A 22293-nucleotide genomic window follows, 5' to 3' on the forward strand; every position below is an offset into this window, starting at 1 on the left:
ATGTTGGAAAAACTATCAAATTTAGCTGTTTGAATATATTTTTGCTTAATTAAAAACATGGTCGGAAAATAATGTAGCGTGACAATTCAATCTAATTAAAGGTAGCGCTGTTTTAAAGCTAACAGTTAACAAGCTTTGAGTGGCATGTCTGTTCAGCAGCTGACTCCAGGCCAGCTAACCAAGCAGATAAGCTTCATTAACCATCTATAATCAGCTGGTTACGTCCAGCACAATAAGCTGTTCAAATACAGCCAATATTTATTCTATATTTTTAGGAGCGGTCTTACTATGTTTTTCTGAAATAAAACCAGTTAGTTCATATTATTTATGTACTTTTCATGTGTAAAGACTGTCAGATTGTTTGATTTTAACTTATATTTCAAGGTAATGACTTCAAATGTCACTGAAGCAAGAAGGTCCTGGGTTCGATTCCCGGCCGGGGTCTTTCTGCATGGAGTTTGCATGTTCTCCCTGTGCATGCGTGGGTTCTCTCCGGGTACTCCGGCTTCCTCCCACAGTCCAAAAACATGACTGTCAGGTAAATTGGTCTCTCCAAATTCTCCCTAGGTGTGAGTGGGTGTGTGTCCTGTCTGTCTCTGTGTTGCCCAGCGACAGACTGGCGACCTGTCCAGGGTGAACCCCGCCTCTCGCCTGGAATGTTAGCTGGAGATAGGAACCAGCACCTCCCAACCCCACTAGGGACCAGGGTGTACAGAAAATGGATGGATGGACTTCACATATACACACAGAGCTCCTCGGTAATGAAACAGAAGGAACGGTGTTGGTTGCAAATAGGAGCAACTGGCTCATATTTCCAGGGATTTACTGAGGCTGCAGATTTATGCATAATACATGGAGTCAGATTCAGAATGGACAATTGTGAGTCATGAGATTCAGTTTGCATTTACATTACCAAGGTCTTCAGAAGCAATAAATGCAGCTCAGTGTTAAAAAAATTTCCTGGGGAAAAACATAGTTCACCTCACAAACAGAGGAAATTCAGAATAAATATACATTTATTTGCATATAAAAGGAAAAAAGAAACAACCACAGTAGCCAATAAGAACACGATCGACAGAAATCAAATTCATCCTAATTTCCGAAAGAATTGAAGACAATAAAAAGGCGTCATGGTGAACATCAAGTGACTCGCTTTACTTTTTGTTAGCAGATGAAAAATATGTCTTCCAGTATCTGGCTTTCTTCGAGGTCCTGCTGAGCGCTGTGAGAGTAGTTCCCACCTGGAGTAATCAGGCTCATTCCTCCAGGTTTGGGGCCGGCGAGGGTTGAACTGCGTTGTGCCGTCTTGGGTCTTCGAGCAGCAGGCTTGTACTGCTTCGGGGCAGAGACGGGACTGAAGACGTCCAAAATCTCACTCAAGGAATGGTCCAACCTGAAAGAAAGCAACACTTTTTATTTCTTGTTTGGTTTAAGCCTTATCTTTCTTTTTTGGTTTTGTTTGATTATGTGTCTTACATTAGTTTGCTTTGCAGGATATATTTTAGCAGAGTGGGTTCCTGCACAAATTCAAAACTTTTCCAGACTGAAATTTCTAAGTAAAAACCTAAGAGTTCATAATGGATGGACGGACAGAGTAAACAAATAACAACACAAAGGATCAAAATAGGACAAGCTAAAATCTACTTTCAGGGAAAAATGTGTCATTCACCTTTCACTTGTTAACACAGAGAGTCTGAAAGCAAAACACTTTTGAGTATTAACAAAAATTTGTTCTTGCCGAAATGCCTGTGGAACGCTAACAAGCAGAGTTAACAAGTCCAAACCCACTGGGGCGTCCCTGCAGAGAAAGAAAGAAGAAAGAAAAATCTGATTTTTGCAGGTGTGTGAGAATAAGCGGGAGAGGACGTGGCGCTTTTCTCCCCCGGAATAGAAATGAGGGAGTGTGCAGCGAAATAAATAAACCAAAACGGGGGAGATTAAGCTAATAGAGATTCAATCCCGCAGTCTGGCTGGCTTGATAAATTATTCAGCGTATACACAGCCAAACGACGGCCATTCCAGATACAAAACATGAATTCTTTAAAGCACGCTCCACTGATCTTGCCAACATAATTCTCTGCTCGTTTAAAGCGGCATTGATTTGCATCGCGCGCCGCTCTCCACACACAGCTCTCCCAGGTTAAGGCGATCTTCACTTGTTGATATGCATGCGGGTGGCCGGCGGACAGACGCAGCTTCCAATCAGGGAGCATATTGGTGTTCCTCTGCACGTAGCTTTGGACCTTGATATGTCATGTTTTAAAGCTAAATCGAAAGCAACGCACATCAGTAGCTGAATAGCTTTAAAAAGGGCAAAAAAAAAAAAGACTACATTTAGGTTTGGATTAATTTATGCATGTACAGTTCGAGAGAGCAAGAAAGCAAAGGAGCTGAAGGGTGATGGTTGATGGGAATAAAAAAAAAAAAAGCTGAAGCTAATTGAAGTAAATCTGTCCTCCTTATTTTGGTCTGCTCCCTGTCAACCAGCAAGGGAAAAAATAGGAAGACAGAGAGCGGGAGAGAGTGTGGCTAATGTGTGTCTGATTCTATAGGAGGGACTGCAAATGAGCACTGCTGTTTCGGATAGAAAGCGGGGCAGAGAGGGAATGTGTGTGTGCGTGTGTGTGTGTGTGGACAGGGGGTAGGGAAGGAGGAACTTTGGACGGGATGCCTCACTCGAAATGTGAGAATTTGCATTTTTATTTGTTGATTTATTTAATGGACGGGGCTCTCAAACAGCCATCCATCAACAAGCGACATGTCCGTAATGAATAATGCATCACTTACCGGCGGTCACAATCTATAACAAGCGAGAGGTTGGGGGTGTGGGGGGTGGACGTAGGAGGGGGTTAGGGGGTGGCGTACAGTTTGGGTAAGAGCGAGGGAACAGACATGGGTGGGGTGGCAGCAGCAGAGACGAGCGAAGGCACAGAGATTGCATGAAGACTTAAGAGAGAAAAGCGCCTTTGGACCTGGAACAGTGGGTCATGCCGAGGGCATCCAAGAACAGCGGATGGTTGATACTTAAGTGCTTCCATCTTCACAGCAAGTCAATACAGTAAGAACACTTCATGAAAAAGAAAGTGGACTCTAGTATTTCACTTTTGTGGAAAAAAAAAAAAATCCCATACGCAGTACTTTACCAAAGTATTCATACCCCTTGAACTTCTTAATTGTTTTTTTCCAGCTACAAACTTGAACATGTTTTATTGGGATTTAGTTTGATAGACCAGCATTAAGAAGGATGTAATTGTAACGTGGAGAAAAAACAGCACATGGTTTTCAGTTTATTATGTATTGATTTTTTTTGCAGATGGCATTTGAAAATCCAACCAAAATCTAAAATAATCTTTGGGGAAACTCGACATTGAGCATTTTTATCTGAACTTTTTCTACTGTTTTAGAAAACTGAAAGAGGAGGATTTGATATACCAACAACTGCTCAGACATGGGAACAAAACATAGTTTAATGGTTGGGATGATTAATTCGTTCGTTTTCAACAAACATTTAATCTGACCGAGCTTCTTATGAAAATGAAACAGCTGTATTTCACTTTTTAAAAATAGGTTTTCCTCAGTCAGTCTGTAAACTGCTGAAGATAAACACCTACGATACTTTTCAGACCTTTAATCTGAAAAGTCGTGCATCATTTACCTTCCTCTTCACACTTCTGCGCTTCTTTTTGTTGGTCTATCATAAAATATCCAAAGAAATACATACAACTTTAAGACGATGCTGAAGACACACAACACTATATACGTCATTACCGTCTGCCACAAATTATTCAGGCTTTTCTTGGAACTTGCACTTCCTACTTGGCTTGTCTCTTTCCTTAAAAGACAGCCGTCTCGCCCCGGTGCCTCTTTTTATTTGCAGTCCAAACAGTAAGATTAAAAAAAAAAAATCCCATAATGGCCGCTGCGTATGACAATTTCCAAACCAATCAATAGCGGGCGGGCAACGGCAGGATAGATGGAGATGAGATGGGCAGGGTGTGCTGGAACTGTGTCATTACTAACTAGCACAGGATTCATGAAGGGATTAAGGAGGTCACTTAATGTTAACACCTGCTCTGGATTTGCAATTCGCACATCAAGATTGTAATGGTCGAGATTAAATGTCCATAAGGGAGCTGTTGCTGTCCAGCTGGGCAGAGAAGAGAAATCTTTACCAGAGATAAAACTTCACTTCTTACAGTTTCGTTGGTTTATTTATTTGTACTTTTTTTTTTTGTCTTTGTAGCATGTAGGATCTGATTATTTATAACAATGTTTTTATTAGAAGACAAATTATAGCAGATTAATTAAATAAATAATTAAATAAATTAATTAAATTTAATTAATTAAATTAATTAAATACAAACATTTGTCCTGTAAAGGACAAATCATAATTGTTTTCTATTGTACATAAGAAAGAGAGAAAGAAACAGAAAGATGTAAAGGAATAAAGAAAGAAAAGTAAATAAAGACAGAAAGAGAGGAAGAAAAGAAAAAGAAAACAAGAAATAAAAAGAAACAATGAAAGAAAAAAACAAAGATAGAAACAAAGAAAAAAGAAAGAAACAAAAAAGAAATTAAGTAGATTATCTTTTTAAAAAACAACAAACAAACAGATAGCAGCTATAAAAACGGGTTCAATCAAATCCGGGTATTATTAATCAATTGATTACAACTAACAAAACCCATCTTAGAGGCAAAATTCTTCATTATAGTTTGTGTAAAAAACAGTTTGCAGCTAACAGTGTAGTTATTTTAATAGGCTTTGGAGGTGAAAATGGATGCTAATAAGATCCGATACCCTCGGTCCCCTGTTGGAATTAATGGCCCGCTGCCAGAGCTCCCAGCTTAAACTTGGACCACGCACTGCTTTGATTAAGAGTTAATCGTTGCAAGTAGTAAACTTTCAGCCGTTTTAAAGAACTGTCTTTTAAAACAGCGAGTCTCGACTATCCTGCAATAAAAAGTTGATATTTTTACCAAAGGCGGCAGAAATGTAAAAAAAGATCTAAATATAAAGTGAAAGACCCGCTCCAGACAAGCTAAAGCTTTAGCTGCTAACAGTGGACCAACACAAACACAAACTGTGGGCTAAGATCAGGATGTCCATCAGGTTCATGTGAGTCAGTGAAGACGGTGAACTTGTTAGCTATACAGCTGGCCGAGGTGCTTGGTGTTTATCTGCTCCAGTGGTTGCTCAGTCCTCGTCTCCCCCCAGAACGAGCTGCTGTGGCGTCGGCCTCGTCCCACAGTTTCCCCGCTCGCCGTGGACGTCATTTTTGAAATGCTTCACAGCGTCTCCTATTTTGTCGTTTACAGGTCTGCGGCGACCAACGAGTCCTCCCACTGCGTAAGGAATGTGCACAAGTCCATGCAGTGGGATGTTTTGCACTGGGGTTAATTACCATTTAGTGACTCGGACTAAAGCCCGACGCTCTCCACCTCTTATGTCTTTCTCGCCGTTTCCATTGTCCTCCATCCGGACCTAATCTGGCAATTCCTCGCTCCCCATTTTTCATGCTTTCCAATGCGCTAACCCTCAAACACACTTTTAACATCTTTTCCTAACACTTGCTGTCTTGGTCTCATTACTGTGGCAGGAAGAGAGAGAGGAAAAAGAGAGATAGATAGAGAGAGAAGGAGGGCACCGTGTGCATCCAAGTCTGTTCAATTACACCTGATGCAGGATCCCTGCTAGGCCGACTAATGGAACGCAGCATGTCTCCTGACAGGCTGGCCACTGCACCAAGCTAGCCCTGTAAAAAGCTTCATTTAGCTTCTTACAGCTCGAGAACGGAGCCTGACGAAGGAAAATCATCATTTAGCTACCAGTTCTGCAACAACTGCAGGCCAAAGAAAAGCTGCAAGATTTAAAGTTTCTATTTGTATTCCTTATGTGTTGTTAAGCTGTAGATTTTTTTTTTCCTTTGAAGAACAAGGGGTTAAAAAAAACAGCCAAAACAAAAAAACACACTAACCGCCTTGAGGAATCACAAACAACTCATAAAATATAACTAATTATCTCCCCAGTGTTTTTCCTCTCTCCTTTCCACACCTTTATCTACATGGGTGGCTTCAAGTTTCTGATCTGAGGTTATTCGCCTAACAAACCGACCCAAAGCTTCTTTTTGTATTAATTGCCTCTCGCAATTCTGATTTTTAGATTCTACGCTTCTTCAAGTGAACAAAAGGACGCCGAGCGGCCATTTAAATTAGAGGTTGACCAAAAAACTGTGTTTTTAAGGCCAACATTTTAAGGGTTTGGCAGCAGATGGTTGATATCATACCGATATATTTAACCTACCCATCTGTTGATATTTTTTGTTTTGTTTGTTTTATCTAAGATCCAGACTTTTGTCAGTGGTGGGAGTGTATTAAACATCTATGCACCAGTGGACTGAAATGTAGCCGCTTCTTTCGGTGGAGACATTTCCGAACTCAGTGCTCAATAAGCAACAGCTAATTGAAGGCTTGCAATTAATCGAGCCACGGAAAGAGATCGATGTCTCACTGACTGTCTACTGGGATCCGCCTGCAGCTATTTGATTGACAGGAGGCTGTGGCTTTAAATGTTTCCACTCAGCTACAGGAACACACTGCTGCTCAAAGGTGCACCTAATCTTTTACTGCCAGGCAGAGATGCGATGAGTAAGTGGCTGGTCGAACACTCGAAAACCCGATCTTTTTCCAGCCAGTCCAAATAATATACCACACAGCATACACCCTACAGTGAAGACGTTGATCCTGAGGAAGAAGGCTCAAACTTCGACACTTTCAGTGTAACTGAGGTCTTCCAGATGAATACAGAAGGATCATGCAAGATCTAAAAGGCGATTTAAAAGGAAACTGCGCGTGTCTGTGGTTTATTTAGGCTCAGAGAAAGAACGAGGCGTTCAGCAGATAATAGGAAGTCTGAATGAACTATGTCAAAATCGGTCTGGTTTATATTTTTTGCTCTTACGACATCTTTTCACCATTGAATATGTTGGATTTGAAAAAAGCTTGGCAGAATTTTGGAAAACTTTAATGCAGTTACATTCTCTTTAAAGACTACTGATTTGTAACGCTAGCCATGCTAACTGAGCTTTTCCTACAGGATGCTAAAGCCTGTTAAGATGACAAAATTCAGCAGAACTGGGGTCACGTGGAAACTATAGATTTTTTGGGTCCTTTTGTTTCCATTTTTCAACAGACTGGAATTTGTTGATGGACTCCAAACAAACGTTGCGTGCTGGAGTGATCACATGGAGTATTTCTAACCACCTCCTCTGTTAACAGCACTTGGCATGAAAAGCCACGGTTGACTCTAGTGAATCACAAAGAGCATGTCTGTCAAATATCTAACTTAAAACTAATTTAATTTACTGCTGAAATAGAACCACTTTGAGAGTAAAACCGGACATTTGGATCGAAGGAGAAGGATTATCCAATCAAAACAGTTTGAGGTTGCTCAAGGCAGAAGTACAAGAAAAAACTGTTATGAAAGAGTTTGTATATTGTCTTATATTGAAGTTGTTAAGAGAAATCAGAATTGGCTACAACTGGTGGCGGCAAAGCGTTAAAATGACCAATAATGGAAAATTATGCACAGACTTCTGATCTGTGCATCTCTAATGGTTAATATCCATCTGTCAGCTATCCAAAACGCATCCTGCCTCCCGTTACTATAACCCTTTGCACCTCTCCTTTATTTTTGTTTGGAAAAGTTCAACTAAAAAGGGTTTGAGAAAAGTGCTCAGGAATGACAGAGATTTTATCAGCACTCAAGAAATGAAATTAAAACATTTACCAGCTTTTTATGTACATATTGTTGTTGAAGTGCGCTATATTTCAGCGCCGTTTAATGAACTGATTATTTGTCAAACAAAACTAAGGACAACTATGGAAGGATTTTTACAACCCATGCTAAAATTATTTTACTACTTTTCAACAATTCATGGGTTCAGGAATTATGGTAGAAAGAAAAACCCAAAGATTGTAAACAGAAGATGGAAGATAAAAGTCTAAATAATATTACGTTAACACTTGCTCACCTGTTTTCAGGGATGTTTTGGATTACAGAAACCGAGGTAGGGAGACTTTGAGTTGAAGGGGTTTTTGCTGGAGATGTGGCCATGTCCCTTCGAGACCTTTGTAAAGGATTTTCTGTGAAGAAAAAACACCTCTGTTGTAAAAGAAATAAAAAATAATAGCAAGTCGAGAAACAAAGAGTATATGGTACTTAACATATAGTCTTTGTTTTCTAAGCAAAAGAATACGGTTTTATAAGCAAACTGAGTAACAAAAATAAATCAATGGAATCCAGCTCCTTACACTCTGCATTAGGGTTAGAAATGAAGTGGATCTTTTTTTATGTGCGCTGACAGGCTTACCCTTTCCACTGGCAGAAGGAGCAGGAACAGCCTGGGAGGTCTTTTCGTGCAAATTCTGTTCCTCAGAATGAGTTTCCACATTCCCAGACGACCTGCAGATCAGAAGGTAGTTCTTTTTTTTCCCAATAGTTCTACAGGATTCTATGGGTGTGAATTACTTATTTGATAGCTAGGTTTAGTGTCTGAGAAAAACTATTATTTGACTTACCTGGAGGGAAAATCTCGGTGGGAAGGACCCTCTGACTCTGACCCAGCATTCTTTGAGCTGCTGAACTGAGCTGGACTGGTTTGTTTGATCCAAGTCAAAATGAGGGAGAACAAAATTAGAAAAACAATGACTGACACTTGAAACGTCGTACGAAGGACGCACCGCGACTGATTGGGTGTGTGTTAATTCACATACTAAAAGCAAACGCTTATCAACTTCAGCCCGTAAACGTTTCTCAGCGGTGTCGCTGCATTTGGCCATGTTTCTTTGGCTTGTGTGTTCTACCTGCTGTGAAGAAGTCGTGACTGTCGAAGCTGCTCTGTCTGTCTGCTAAGTCGCTCCTCCTGTTCAGCCAGCCGTGCCTGCAGCTTCTCCCTCTCCAACTCCAACTGCATCTTCTGCAGCAGCAGCTGGTGCCGCTTCTCCTCCCAGTCCTCATGACCCAGCAGGGGCCTGGTCAGGGCTTCCTTTGCTTCTGCAGTAATTATATTCCTACTTGGCAGCCTATATGGAAATACATACAATATATGATCTACATGTTTCAACAAGTCAAATTTAAGACTTTTAAAGACCTTTTTAATGCCACCTTGAGTAAAATTTAAGACAAAAAAACTGTAGATATAGGGGATGGTTGGGAGGACTTGCTGCATTACAATCAAAGACAGCCAAAACTGTAAACCCAACTTTGTGCTTCTCACACTGCAAACGGCTCTCTACAGTCTTAATCCTCACAGTGACAAACTTTAAAGTTTTTTGGCAAAAACAAACGTCGTCCAGCCAACTACTGATCACATTTGTACTTACCTGTGATAAAGTCAAAAAAGCTAACTAGCTAGATATATTAGATATAAGAGTATATTAGATATAAGAGGTATCCTTAACCACATCAAGTTCATCCATCCATCCATTATCTTTTACCCTTGTCCCTAGTGGGGTCGGGAGGTGCTGGTTCGTATCTCCAGCTAAAGTTCCGGGCGAGAGGCGGGGTTCACCCTGGACAGGTCGCCAGTCTGTCGCAGGACAAACAACCATGCACACACACACTCACACCTCAAGTCACAGAGGTGTGAGTGTGTTTTCATGCGACTGCAACTTTTGCCTGACAGAAAGGTTCTGCAAGACAACAAAACTACTTTAAATAGTCCTACCATGATCAAATTTAATGTGATTACTGTATTTAAGGCCATCTTAATTTTTTAATGAATTTAAGACATTTTAGACCTTAATTTTAGATACACAAATTTAATACTTTTTAATCATCTGCAGACACATTGTTAGCGTGTTGTAGCTTTCTTTTAACAATTACTTTTTCTGTTATTTTTTTAAGGCTGAAAACAAATGCATGCCACACTTTTCGGACTTATCAAGCATACTATTTTCTTCCACTTCAAAATGATGCACTACATTCCTAATAAACTACTAAAATCCTAATTAAACACTAAAGTCTGTGATTCTAGCTTCACGTATAGAGGCAGTATAGGGGAGCATTAATAATTTTTTCAAGAGTCTGTACATCAACACTAACATTACCTTTGATGCTCCCTCGCAGTAAAGGAGTCATAATGACAGTTCACTAGACAGCAGCTGCTTTCACTTCTCCCGTGCTGTGTACCACAGCCAGTGTCATGACAACTGCCTTGGCAGCGCTCACATGTGTAGCATATGCGTGGCTGCCTGCAGTCACTTTTTTGACTCTTGTGCCGTTTGGTTGCCCCGTCGTTTGGACTGAACTCTCTGTCACAGGAAAGAGAGGCAGGGTTCCTAAGCGTCTCTGCAGCACCTCTTCTTACATTAGGGCTCCTATAAAGCGAAGCCTGCTGCACTTCGGCGGCAGCAAGGCCGATGTAAGAGCCGTCAGAGAATGAGCCATTAGCTCTGCTTGTAGAGGGCCTGCTGGGGGTTTCCTCAGAACCGAGCACCTGCACAGAAACCAAAAGAACAATTAGTTCTGTTAAGCCCATTTAGAAAGCCTCTGAGAGTTTAATGAAGTGCTTCAGCCAAAACAGACTGCTCTATAAAAGTTTAATTTACAGCTGGGTAACAAAACGCAAATTCTCCTATACAACATTAGGACTTTCCAAACTAACAAAAGCTATTGCTGTCTGCTGCCACAAAAAGTTTCAAGCCGCTGCTAGAGCACAGATGTGAACTGCAGTGTTTGGACACACCGTGTGCATTGGCTGATGCTTCCAAAAAGAGATGCTGTGGTCTGTCTGGGTCATTATAGCACCACAAATCTTTCAGAACTGTAAAATCTAACAGACTAAGAGGAATACTTGGCATTTCCATCAAGATCAAGGAAATTATGAGCTAAACACAGGGAAGAACGCCCCATCTAGTATTCTAATGGGGGAAGAGACTGAGTAATTTGCTGAGGGTCAGAGAGCAAGCAAACACTTATTATTCAGAGCCGCTGAGGGACAACGAGGTTGACAAAGTCACCATTACTCACAGAAGCCAACACCTGAGCTGCATCTTTGCCTCTACAAAGTCACCTTGAGAGAGCAACGAACTAGATATGGTTAGGTCAAATACTCTGAATTTACTTTCCATCTACTTTCCTGAACCCTTTTGTTTGACTCCATTTTAAAATGTCACAGCTTAAGAGCAGACGATATGAGAAATTTGCAAGGACTAAAGAATAGACAACTTCGGAATATGACCTCACATGCACAAAGCTGCGGCATTGCTCTGTTAAAAATCAAAGCGATTTAAATATAATCAACAAAAAAGGCATTAAGAATTTAGACTAATGTGTTCAGAGATATGATTATATAGGTTGTATTCATAAAATAAAATAATGAAGTAATACTTCACTACAAGTGTGGATAATTGAAAAAAGAAATGTCTACAATGCCTCCATATGTGTAAGCCTCTTACAATCTCATTTCCTTGTTAGAGAAGTAGTAAATTTTTTTATGATTGTAGAAAAGAAATCTCCAGATTTTAGAGAATTGGCTGCTGTTCAAATACAACCAGGTCATTTCGTTCAGTTAGTATTCTTCAAACAAACAACTTTGACTCACTGTCACATTTATCATGACAAATCTGTGCCTGAGAACATGACGGAGGTCAAAGGAGGACGCTCTCTGAATGTTGTCACAGCTAGAGGAAACCATTATACATCACAGAGTCAAAACAAGTCAAGCTGGGCATTTTCCACAACAGTCCATATTTTAAAAACATCAATATTATCCAGCAGACTCCTAAAGACGGCCATTGGGCAGCAATCCCTCTGTGCGCTGCTGGGACGGTATACAGCTCCAGTCAGCTGTAACTTGCTTAACAATGAGTTCCAATCAGCGAGAGTCCCTGAGCAAATAGCTCCAATGTATCTTCGGTGCTGGGGAATCGCGCACTCTTTCGGAGACTGCATGTGTGGCAAACCAGATCTGAACTGAAATATTTCCACCACCTCTCTAAAGACACAGAAGGAGAACTTTGAGTCAGCGTGAGTCAACTTTGAGTCAAGAGAATCTTGCAACTGGATGCCCTGGTTTTAAACCAGCATCAGTCATAAAAAGACCTTTGCAAAGTGACCTTCAATCCCGACCTTCAGTTTTACACGGTTCGTTCAGAACCAACTATAGTGACACTATGTACATAAACAACAATGCCATCCTTGCACACCATGCCTTACCTTATTGAGAGTTGCTGGGTGAGTGAGGTGAGCAATGGACTGGTTCAGTTTGGCCTGCTGCTCAGAAAGGTACTGCTGGTAGAGGCCAAGCAGCTCCTGACACTCTTTGTATTGTAGCTGTAGGCCTGGAGGACCAAAGGTTAAGTAGCCAACAACAGAGACTTGACTTGAACAGGTGAACCTTTCATATCCCTTACCCAACATCCACAATGTTGGGTAACATGATGATGTTAATTAAACCAAAAGACACACATATAAAGTAAAATGGTTGCACATTTCTGTAACAAGATTATTATAACCTTATAAATTTTGCTCTTACACTTTACTTTTCACCTGAATGTACACAGTGCCTTTAAAAGGTGTTCACAGAGACTAAGTTTGAGCTATTTTGATCAGGTGACCAAAAGTTTCAGTCAGATTGGATGAAAACTTTTACCACAGATTCCAAATTGGACTTAGGCCTGCACTTCACTTCACAATTATGCCCTATTAATGTACAAAATATAAAATCCCAAAGAAACACATTGAAGTTTGTGCAATGTAATTAAATAGGAAAACATCCATGGGGTATAATCCATTTTGTAAGGAGCTGTAAAGTTTGAAATAATTTATCATGGTCCCATTTTTCTGCCTAAGAAACCTTGGTATTTTTTTTTTTAGCTTCATTGCATTCTTGGCTCTGTACCTGCAAACTGAATTTAAATCCTCACTGTACCACAAAAGGTGGAGAGAGCCTCAACTCTCAAAATAAAAGGAGGGAAGAGTTCAGCAAAATCAAAGTTGTTGTTGTGGCATGTAGCTTTTTCGCCATCTGGGCTGAGCCAAGCTGTGTCGAGCTGAGCCGGGCTGTGCCACGCCAGGCTATTTGCCAGACAGAGAGCTGGCAGCCAGAGGAAAACTAATCTGGAACGGGAGTACTGCTGTGCCTCAGGAGTCCACTAATGACAGTGGCAGCACCACACCAACACCGACACATACAAAGATAATGAGCACGAGAATGGGGAGACTGCACACAGACACATCCACACACGTGCAATAATCAACTCTGACGTTCTAGGACACAAACACACGTACATAAAAGAACCTCATGACACTAGAGTGCAAATTCCCCACATACACAGTAAACAGTCCACACATAAACACAACAATAAAGCAGGTTGTGCACAAAGCAAGAAGCACACACACACACACACACCCCCGCACATCCACACACACAAACTATCCCCAGGCTGACCATAAAGTGTATTCCTCCAGATCATATCTTTTTATGATGGTGGCCATGCTCTCCTATCTGATGAGTTTTTCTCACCATCCATTTGCACAAAAAAAATGCTTCCGTTTAAAGAGAAAATCAAAGTTCAGAGTAGAGTCTTATTGAAGAAATAGTTGGCGGAACACTGAATAAGAAAACACTTTCCTTGTTAGACGACTTCAATCAGGCCGTGGAAATGAAACGGAGGAGGGAGGGAGAAGAGAGGAGAGGAGAGAGAGGATGACTTTGAATTGAGAACCAGACACCAGGCAAATGCAATGTAGCGACTTCCATAAACACTGAGAAAATGTGAGAGAACACTTTGATTAAACCCTCAGCCTCACCCGGGCTCCCGGATGCCTGCGCTGATCTCCATGAAAGCAGCGCTATATGGAAAACCTAAGGACATCACAAGGGCATCACATCAAGCAAACCTGCACTGGGAGGTCTGTTTATGCAGCGCGGAGATTGAACATGCCTCCTCAGCTATAGATTACCTCAATCCAAGGTAGAATATGAAATATGAAACATATAAATAAACCAAATTCATTTCGTTGTACCTATGCAAATGCTGCTTCTATACTTTCTCTGTCTTAAAACCACTCAGTAAAGCATACTTGATTGCAGCACCGATGTCATTACGCTAAACATACTTTCCCTCCCCAGGGCCTTGGACCTCAGCCAGTGGGAGCACTTTGAAAACTCCCAGTTTACATCCCAACTACAAAGTGCCGACAATAACACACACACACCCACCCACCCACCCTCCCCTTCCAAAAATATTCCAAAGCGAGGTGTTGGAGTGAAGAGGCTTCAGATGGAGCCTGTCAAAATGATTCACTTCCCTGTCAGGCAGAGCCTCAAATGAAATAATGAAATCCATTTCAAGGTGGAACAAATTTGCACAGAAGGAAAGGGAAGTGGGGGTATTTTAAAACCCGCTTTAGTACTCTGTGTCAAACAGATTGAGCCTGAGCAGGGATGCAAAAAGGGAGCGGGGGACAGAGAGCTTGATGCATGATGGCTGTTGAGTACATCAAAAGTGTGTGGGGAAGAAAATGACAGGAAAGTAATAGCAGATGACAGTTTACATAATCGTCTCAATAGTACTGATTCTGAAGAATTTAATTCAGAAAGATGTGAAAACGTGTCTGGATTCAACCACGAGAAAAAAAAAAGAAAACTAACAAGACCACCTTTTGACAGACATGTTTATGATTCATAGATGACAATTGGATGGAGTCAGAAGTTTGGACTCGCATAGATCAAGTGGTATCTCACTGAAAGTTTAGGAAAGCCAACAGTAGGTGCAGCTTTATGGCTATTAAATATATTTTGGCACCCACAAAAAAAAAAAAAGTACAGAAAGCAAAATTATAGAATAGAATAGAATAGAATTCAACTTTATTGTCATTGCACTGTCACAAGTACAAGCAACGAGATGTAGTAGCAAAAACATTTGCTACGTTTTAGTACATCGTGCAACACAGACAAATTAAACTCTCCATAGTTCCAGTTCAGTTATCACTCTAACTTTATGGTGATGATGGACCCAGTGTTTCTTCCACCTTATACTCCTACAATGACAATGTTTACATTCTTGATAGGAGAAGGTGTTATCAATATTTGCTTTTTACTGGAGGTGAATAGTAGGAGCCACGAGCCATTCACAAAATGTCCTTAAGGGGTTACGAGAAGAAATGCAGCAACCAGAATTTTGTGGCTGATATCCTGAAACTTGTGCTGCCAACAGCAGTAAATAGAAAGAACTATAACCTAAGACAATATAAGGACACCATTGAAAATATTTTCCAGCCTTCCTGCAGTGAACGGTCATTATTTATTTATAGTATGAGCAGAGGCTACATCACACTTTATGTGAGAGAGCAGTCGCCCCAAAATGAGGCTTTACTACTTTAAAACAAAAACAAAATTATTCAAAAGTTCACATTTCAAACTATCTTTGGCAAGAAACACACCTAACATGGCTACCATTACTTAAACAGCTGTCTCCTTATGCATGCCCTGGATAACGTGGGCCCTTTACTCTAATATTTCCAAATCCAGAATGTTTCATGACAAAGGCCGAAAGCTCAAAAGCATAAACTAATTTTACTGTACTTCATTCAGTGTTCCTGTTATCTGCTTTAAGTCTCATTCTCTATTGCGTTCTCTTATCCAGGAATAAACCAGAAAAACATATCCAGAAGCTTTAAAAAATATATATATATTTATTCCTTTTAAATAACTTCTTGCATATTTGCGCGTCTCCAGACCTTGTTTTAAACATCCAACTGATACTGAAAATAGCTAACCTTGAGTCTTTACCCTACACATAAAAGCAGTTGTTGTTTGCACGACTTGGTAGCCTGTACTAATGGCGAATTCACTGATTGGGAATATATATATATATATATATATATATATATATATATATATATATATATATATTTGAATCGATAAGCTGTCAGAAACAATCAAACTAAAATAAGCAGTCTGAGAACAAGCCAATTTTCTCTTTGTCTTCTGTGATCATCACAATGCTTACAACTCTCACATGTGCTTTGAATTGTTAGTCATTATGAATCAGGACAAACAGAGCCTGTCTGACAGACTAAACAGACAACAGCAACACAGTATTAAAGTTGAGTTCTAGTTGTAACCTTTAAAAAATTACTAAGAGTCTCGGCTTGATGAAAGATTGTCCTGTAGTAATATTTTAATTACTACTCTTCCCGACTTTAAGTTAAAAAATCTTGCAGTCTTCTTAATTCAACTTGAGCTTTAGTCTCAAATTACTAGAGATCTGTGTGTTTTATTCCTTTTTTTCCCCAAAAAATATCTGTGCAGGCAGGTCTTGCAACTGCTTAGCACACAGAGAAAACACTTGTTTCTACATGAAGGATGAAAACAAGGAACTAAACTATATCGACATGATTGACCTCCTCAACATTTCTTCTCTTTTATTCCTATTTAGTACAAATGTTTTGTTTTTTTTATTCATAATACTTTAGCAACCTAACAAGCTACATACATGGGCAAAGTAGATACAAACTAAAATGACCAAGTTTTTTTTTTTAAATGCTCAAAATGTTCTTTTATTGCAAATGCCAAACAGCATGTCTACAAGCTACAATGGAAAGCTATGACATTATTGTGATAAAAGTAAGGTAAGTCAAATGTTTGTATTGCTCATTACAAAAACGATTTTTAATTAAAGTTGGGTTTTATCCATCCATCCATTTTAATTATTGTAAATTCAAACTCAACCAGAATTGAATTATGCCAGTAAGCTCTAATGGAGCCTTTTATAAGACCACAAGTTTCCTTCCAAATTGTTTCCTCTCACTAAATAGCAGCAAAAAAAATAGACGTCTACGCTGGTTTAGAAATCCCAAATGATTTCCACCTAGGCCAACACGCCTTTAAGTACAAAACACTTACTTCCTATCGCTACCACAGATTGGCTTCTGTATGCCAGTCAGTTGCAAATGTCAGCCGAATATCCCTAATATCAAGGGTACTTTTCTAACTTATCCTGGGTGGCTGGGGGCTAACGTATAGTCCCACATCCTTTATACCTCAGACAACCCTGAGTCTTGGTTAGATAAGATAAGCTGAGGCGTAATGGAATTAGACTTGACAAGACCCTCACTCAGTGTGCTTGCCTTTGGTGTCTCCTTAACCTTTCGAAGAAGTGCGCGAACCTTCTTCCTAAGAAGGGCCTTCCTGACTTTTGCACACACTTTAAAGACTATGTTATCCCCCCCACATACCCCAAGGTGCTAGGATTCAAACACTTCCTCCTCTTAAATACCTTTTAATGAAGTTTAGAAGTTTGCTGTAAATGCCAAGTCTCCAAGCTAAAGTGACTTTAATAGAGTTGTGCTTTCCCAATTTTCTCCGCTGCTGTTGCAAATTGTGCAAATTACCAGCTGGGTCAAATAAACTTCATATTCTGCTGCCTTCTTAATGTAAAACCGACTGATGGAAATGCTCAGGTGGTACCTGAGTGGGAACATGAATGAGCAGAGTTCAGACACACTTCTTGTTGTAAAATTGACTGGAAAAAGACTGCATATTACCTAGTTTGTAATTATTTCATTTAATTAAATCAAGATGATGTGATATATTCTGCTGCTTATGATCTCTCAACCTGTGAATTCTTACAGACATCCATATTAGAAATGAGGCTCATTTGTCAGACTGAAGTGGCTTTTGAGAATATCAACCTTTAAGTAGGCATTTAGGAAAGTTTTTGCTAAACCCACATTTCTGCAGTAAATGTTTTTATATTGCTATGATGTAGTATTTAAATAATACATGTATTTTTATTAGCTGTAAGCAGAAAAACCACCGTAGTTAATAGAAATAAAAACTTGAAAACATCAGTCTGTATATAATGTGTTTCACTTAGTGAACTGAGTTACTAAAATGCATTAACTTTATTCTAATTTATTGAACATGACTGTAATCTTTTAAAAACCATTTTCATTTTAAAAGGTTTGAGGTTTTTCAGGTGAGTGAAAAATATTCCGTATTCAACAAGCACACACAATCAGAGACGACAAACACAGTGAAAAACAAACAACATGGTCCTCTGAGTTAATATCAAACCTCACGTAAGATAATTTAGACGGCAAAGACCACCGGCTCCAACCACGAAATTGATTCTGAGCACAACAGTGGATAAGCTGCGAGCAATTGAAAAAGGACAACTGCAGCAAGCATCAAATAATCTAAATGCATCTATTTCTTTGCTTTTTGTGTCACACTGATGGATCTAGCCCAAGGCCTTGAGGTATCCTTACTTAAGACAACACTGCCCCCTGCAGACTGCTTTGTGAAACATTAATAAAATAGTATTTATTAAAGCGCATTGATATTAGTAAACATAGTCATTTTGTTTGGAACAGTGTTGATACCTTATTAATACTATCAATAACATAAAAGCATTGTTGATATGATTTTGTATTAAAGCCAACAGAACTAGTGTAATTGGTAGCTCATTTTTTGTTCTTTGCATGTCAAAAATGACAACACTTACTTGCCTAATTGAAAAAACTAAGACTTTCTATCCTCTATACCAGTGGTTCTCAAATGGGGGTACGCGTACCCCTGGGGGTACGTGGAGGTACTGCAGGGGGTACGTGAAGCTTTTCAAAATATCTTTAAAAAATCAGTAGGCTCCTCATAATAAGTCTTGGGAAAAATTATTTTGTAAAAAGTTCAATAAAATATAAATGTGTGTTCATGCACTGAATTTTATATTCAGTATTTACAGGGTATTTACAGCACTGTACCTCTTTTTTATTCCAAAAATGTGTTGCCCGTGTCAGGGGGTACTTGACTAAAAATATATTTTTAAGGGGGTACATCACTGAAAAAAGTTTGAGAACCACTGCTCTATACGTTCTTCAACATAGTAAATATGCTAGTCTATGAGACATCCATTTGGATAACCTAGTGTGCTTTCTTATTTCCATACATCACCACTTAAAGTCGTTCAGAGATGTTTGACTTAATATTACTAATATATCTAATAGTCTTAACATGTCAAAACATTACAAAGGACCTGCAAACTTTCATAAATCAAATCTCCAAAGAGCTAAACCTAACCTTTATCAGTTGAATTATAGCTGTAGTTGGGGTTTTTTTACAATATGAAAGTGCATCTCACTAAATCAGAATCATGGGAAATTGTATTTATTTTTAATTCGTCATACACAAATTGGCATATAAGTGTTTGTTTCCATTAATTTTAACGATTATGGCATCAGTTAATGAAAATCTACATTGTGTCTGGAGAAAGAAAGGACAAAATCCAAGATGCTTGAGATCCAGTTTGAAATTTGTACAGTCAATGATGGATTGGGAAGCCCTGTCATCTGCTGGTGTTGGTTTATTATGATTCATCTAATTCAAAGTAAGTGCAGCAGTCTATCAGGAAACTCTGGACCACTTCTTGTTTCCCTCTGCAGACCATGTTTACGAGTGTACTTGGACTTGTCTCCTGTCCACTCTGCCAAATACTGCATTAATGGTCCAATGCGACATTCAAATTTTCTAAAACTGAGTATTAAAAGTTCCTTAGCTGTAGCCATAATCATCAAAATGGACAGAAACAAATGCTTATATACGGGTTTAACTTTTTAAAATTGAATTACTAAAATAATTTAGCTTTTCAATAACATGTTTCACAGTTTGTTCGATTATTACTTTAACATTTAGAGGTATTTTTTTTAAAAAGCCCACCTAGGGACAAGTGCTGTGAATTAGCTGTTGCTATTGCACTATGAAATAAACATGGGACTGCTGTTTTGTTCAGTTTGTCTATGTCGCTGTATGTCTGTCCCTACCAAATAAACCAATTAAATTAAATTAAATAATCAAATTTACTGAGAAGCACCCAAAGGACTTTTACAACACAATAATTACCCCATTACATATAAATAGCAACTCTTTACAACATTTTCTGCCAGTGAGTTTAAAAGGATACGCTCTCTCTCCTTTGCTATCATCAGGTTCTGCTGCTCTAGATCCTGAATCTTGCGTTCAAAGTTTCCCTGTTCATTTTTCAGACGCTGCACAGACTCCTCTTTCTCCTCACTTACTCTGTAAACCAGCAAGGCTCATTGTTAGAGAATAAGGAAAGGACAGACTGTCTACAAGTAATCTATGACACCAAAATAACTTTAATTACTAACAACATTTCAAAGACACTCTTTACCGTATGATTTCACATACTTGGCTAGCTCTTCAATGAGGTTTGCAATTCTCCTTTTGTCTTCAAAACACAGGTCCTTTAAAGAGATGTCGCCCTTTGCTCTGCTGCTCACCTATGTAAATAACAATTAAGAGGTACACAGAGTTAGCAACGAATAGTTGAAGTGAAAATCTGCCAGCCTTAAATGCTGAACTCCTTCATCTATGAGGAGAGAAGAAAAAGCACCGTGTACCAGAAACTGATTTACCTGTGGCAAAGGAAGATGAGTACCACTGGGCTGAGAGCAAGTGTGCATAGTTGGCACAGAATCCCTTTGATCTGCTGATGCTTCCTCTGTAGTATAACTCTCAGAGTAATCACTTTGATAGTGGCCTTGTTTCCTCCCCATCGCCTTTAGTGAAGCTTGATTTTTGCCACTAGCAGCATGCTTCACTCGGATCTTGGTGTCTTTTTGTCTGGACGAATAGATCCTATCTGGGCCTAGACCTGCAGGTGTCTGACTTTTCAGTCCTCCATCAACTCCTAAGACAGTTAACAGAAAGAAACAACAAGCAAATGCAGGAGCCTTCATACAGGATTCACACATCTAGGTGTTGTACTTTGGTCAAGAACTGATAAAAATATTTGTTTCAAATATTATTTGGAAATAATAATGTCATGTGAATCTTAATAAATAACATGGATAACCCAGTGGATGGATCATACACCAAGCATACTTCAGGCTCTTCCACAATTTCCTTTTTGCCACCTTAATAGCCCTGACCTGTCAAAACATGACCTGCACTAGAGTCCTGAAAGTCTGCTGTGGTATCTGGTACCAGGCAGTTCCATAAAGTCATGGAAATTTTGAAGTGGGTTCACCAGAAACCTGACTCAGGGTTCTGGGGAATTTGGGATTGAAGTCTAGACATCAGATTCATTGTGATCCTGCTGCTGTATTTTGGACCACTGCTAGCAGAAATGGCTGAATATCTCATTTTAAGATATGACTGACAATACAGTGCAACTTTCACCTCATTTCTTGGCTCCCTTTGTTAGATGTTGAGCACTTTTTTCAGCCCTTTTCACATGTGAAGGTGCAATTTGCATTTTGACTAGCATTTATAATAGGGGGAAGAAGGGTTAATACTATCAAAATATGATAAACATGAGTAAAAATACCAATTTCAATGTGTTTTTACACATATTCAAAATTAAAATAAATGCTTTTGCTGAAAACGGGAGACCACTAATTGTAAATTGATACTTAATATCCATATTGACCATTACAAATATATTGTCAATATACTAACATTATTCTATTAATATATTGTTTCTGAAAAAAGCCTGTTAAATTTAGCGTTTTCAAGTCATTGTGCAAAATCTTATACTTTGGGGATTTGCTTTATAGTGTAACAAAATTAGAAAATTAATTGGTTAATTAGTTAAAACTATCTACTCAAGTTGGAAGAGTTTAACGGTGTAACAGAGATGGCAGCTCAGTTGAGCTAAGCAACATTTCAAAACTCCCGACATTGAATGAAGTTAAATCTTGGGATTTTTCAAACATATATAAACTAGTATATCAATAAATTAGCCCTGTTTCTACTGCTAGATGCTCTTCAGTGTTATTCATACTGAAATAACATTAGGAACTGTTAAGACTCGTCGCAGGCTACCGTGTGATTACGGAGTTCACAGTACTGTAATTCCTGATACTAAAATAAATTTAAACAACTTAAACTTCAAGTAGTCAGCTAACATTTTGGTCCTACTTCCTTTCATTGAGACAGCAACTTTCCTGTTAGCTGCTCACACAAAAAGAAAGCACAAAAGCAGGACCACTTCAAACCCCCCACCTATTTCCAAAACTCGTACGGACGTAAGGTACTCTGTGAAGCGTAAAAAGTCAAATAAAAGTAGATATACCGAAATTCTTCCAAAATATCCCCGAGTTTCCACTTCTCTTTGCAGCCGCCGCCATATTGAAACAACCGCCACCACTCCCAGAGAGCCAAGCGTTGCTAAGGAATGGTAGCCCCGCCCTTATTTTTCAACTAAGCATCTCATAGGGTGAAATGCAAAAATCCGGCGTTCTTATTGGTCAAAATATGTCAG

At 39.3% G+C, this 22293-nt stretch overlaps 1 protein-coding gene across 1 annotated transcript; it reads right to left on the reverse strand.

Moving 5' to 3' along the window:
* Positions 1-781: 781 nt before the first annotated feature.
* kiaa1328 (KIAA1328 ortholog) lies at positions 782-22218 on the reverse strand. Its single transcript, XM_028003896.1, has 11 exons — positions 22105-22218; positions 20444-20718; positions 20217-20308; positions 19969-20084; positions 12218-12342; positions 10108-10496; positions 8863-9081; positions 8578-8652; positions 8370-8461; positions 8031-8142; positions 782-1393 (listed from the first exon to the last, which is right to left on the reverse strand). Exons 1-11 carry the CDS (start codon positions 22157-22159, stop codon positions 1165-1167), a joined length of 1779 nt encoding a protein of 592 aa, XP_027859697.1. The 5' UTR covers positions 22160-22218; the 3' UTR covers positions 782-1164.
* Between the last annotated feature and the right edge of the window lie 75 nt (positions 22219-22293).

This window comes from Xiphophorus couchianus, chromosome 20 (genome assembly GCF_001444195.1).
Source record: "Xiphophorus couchianus chromosome 20, X_couchianus-1.0, whole genome shotgun sequence".
NCBI classification, from domain to species: Eukaryota; Metazoa; Chordata; class Actinopteri; order Cyprinodontiformes; family Poeciliidae; genus Xiphophorus; species Xiphophorus couchianus.

What these genes read in the sequence shown, in the direction of transcription:
- kiaa1328 (XM_028003896.1), bottom strand. Translation starts at nt 22,159, where the DNA reads ATGGCGGCGGCTGCAAAGAGAAGTGGAAACTCGGGGATATTTTGGAAG. An exon ending in CACCGAGATTTTCCCTCCAG is followed by an intron (nt 8,462 to 8,577) that starts GTAAGTCAAATA and finishes TCTGATCTGCAG; the next exon opens with GTCGTCTGGGAATGTGGAAA. An exon ending in TCCTTCTGCCAGTGGAAAGG is followed by an intron (nt 8,143 to 8,369) that starts GTAAGCCTGTCA and finishes TTTTCTTCACAG; the next exon opens with AAAATCCTTTACAAAGGTCT.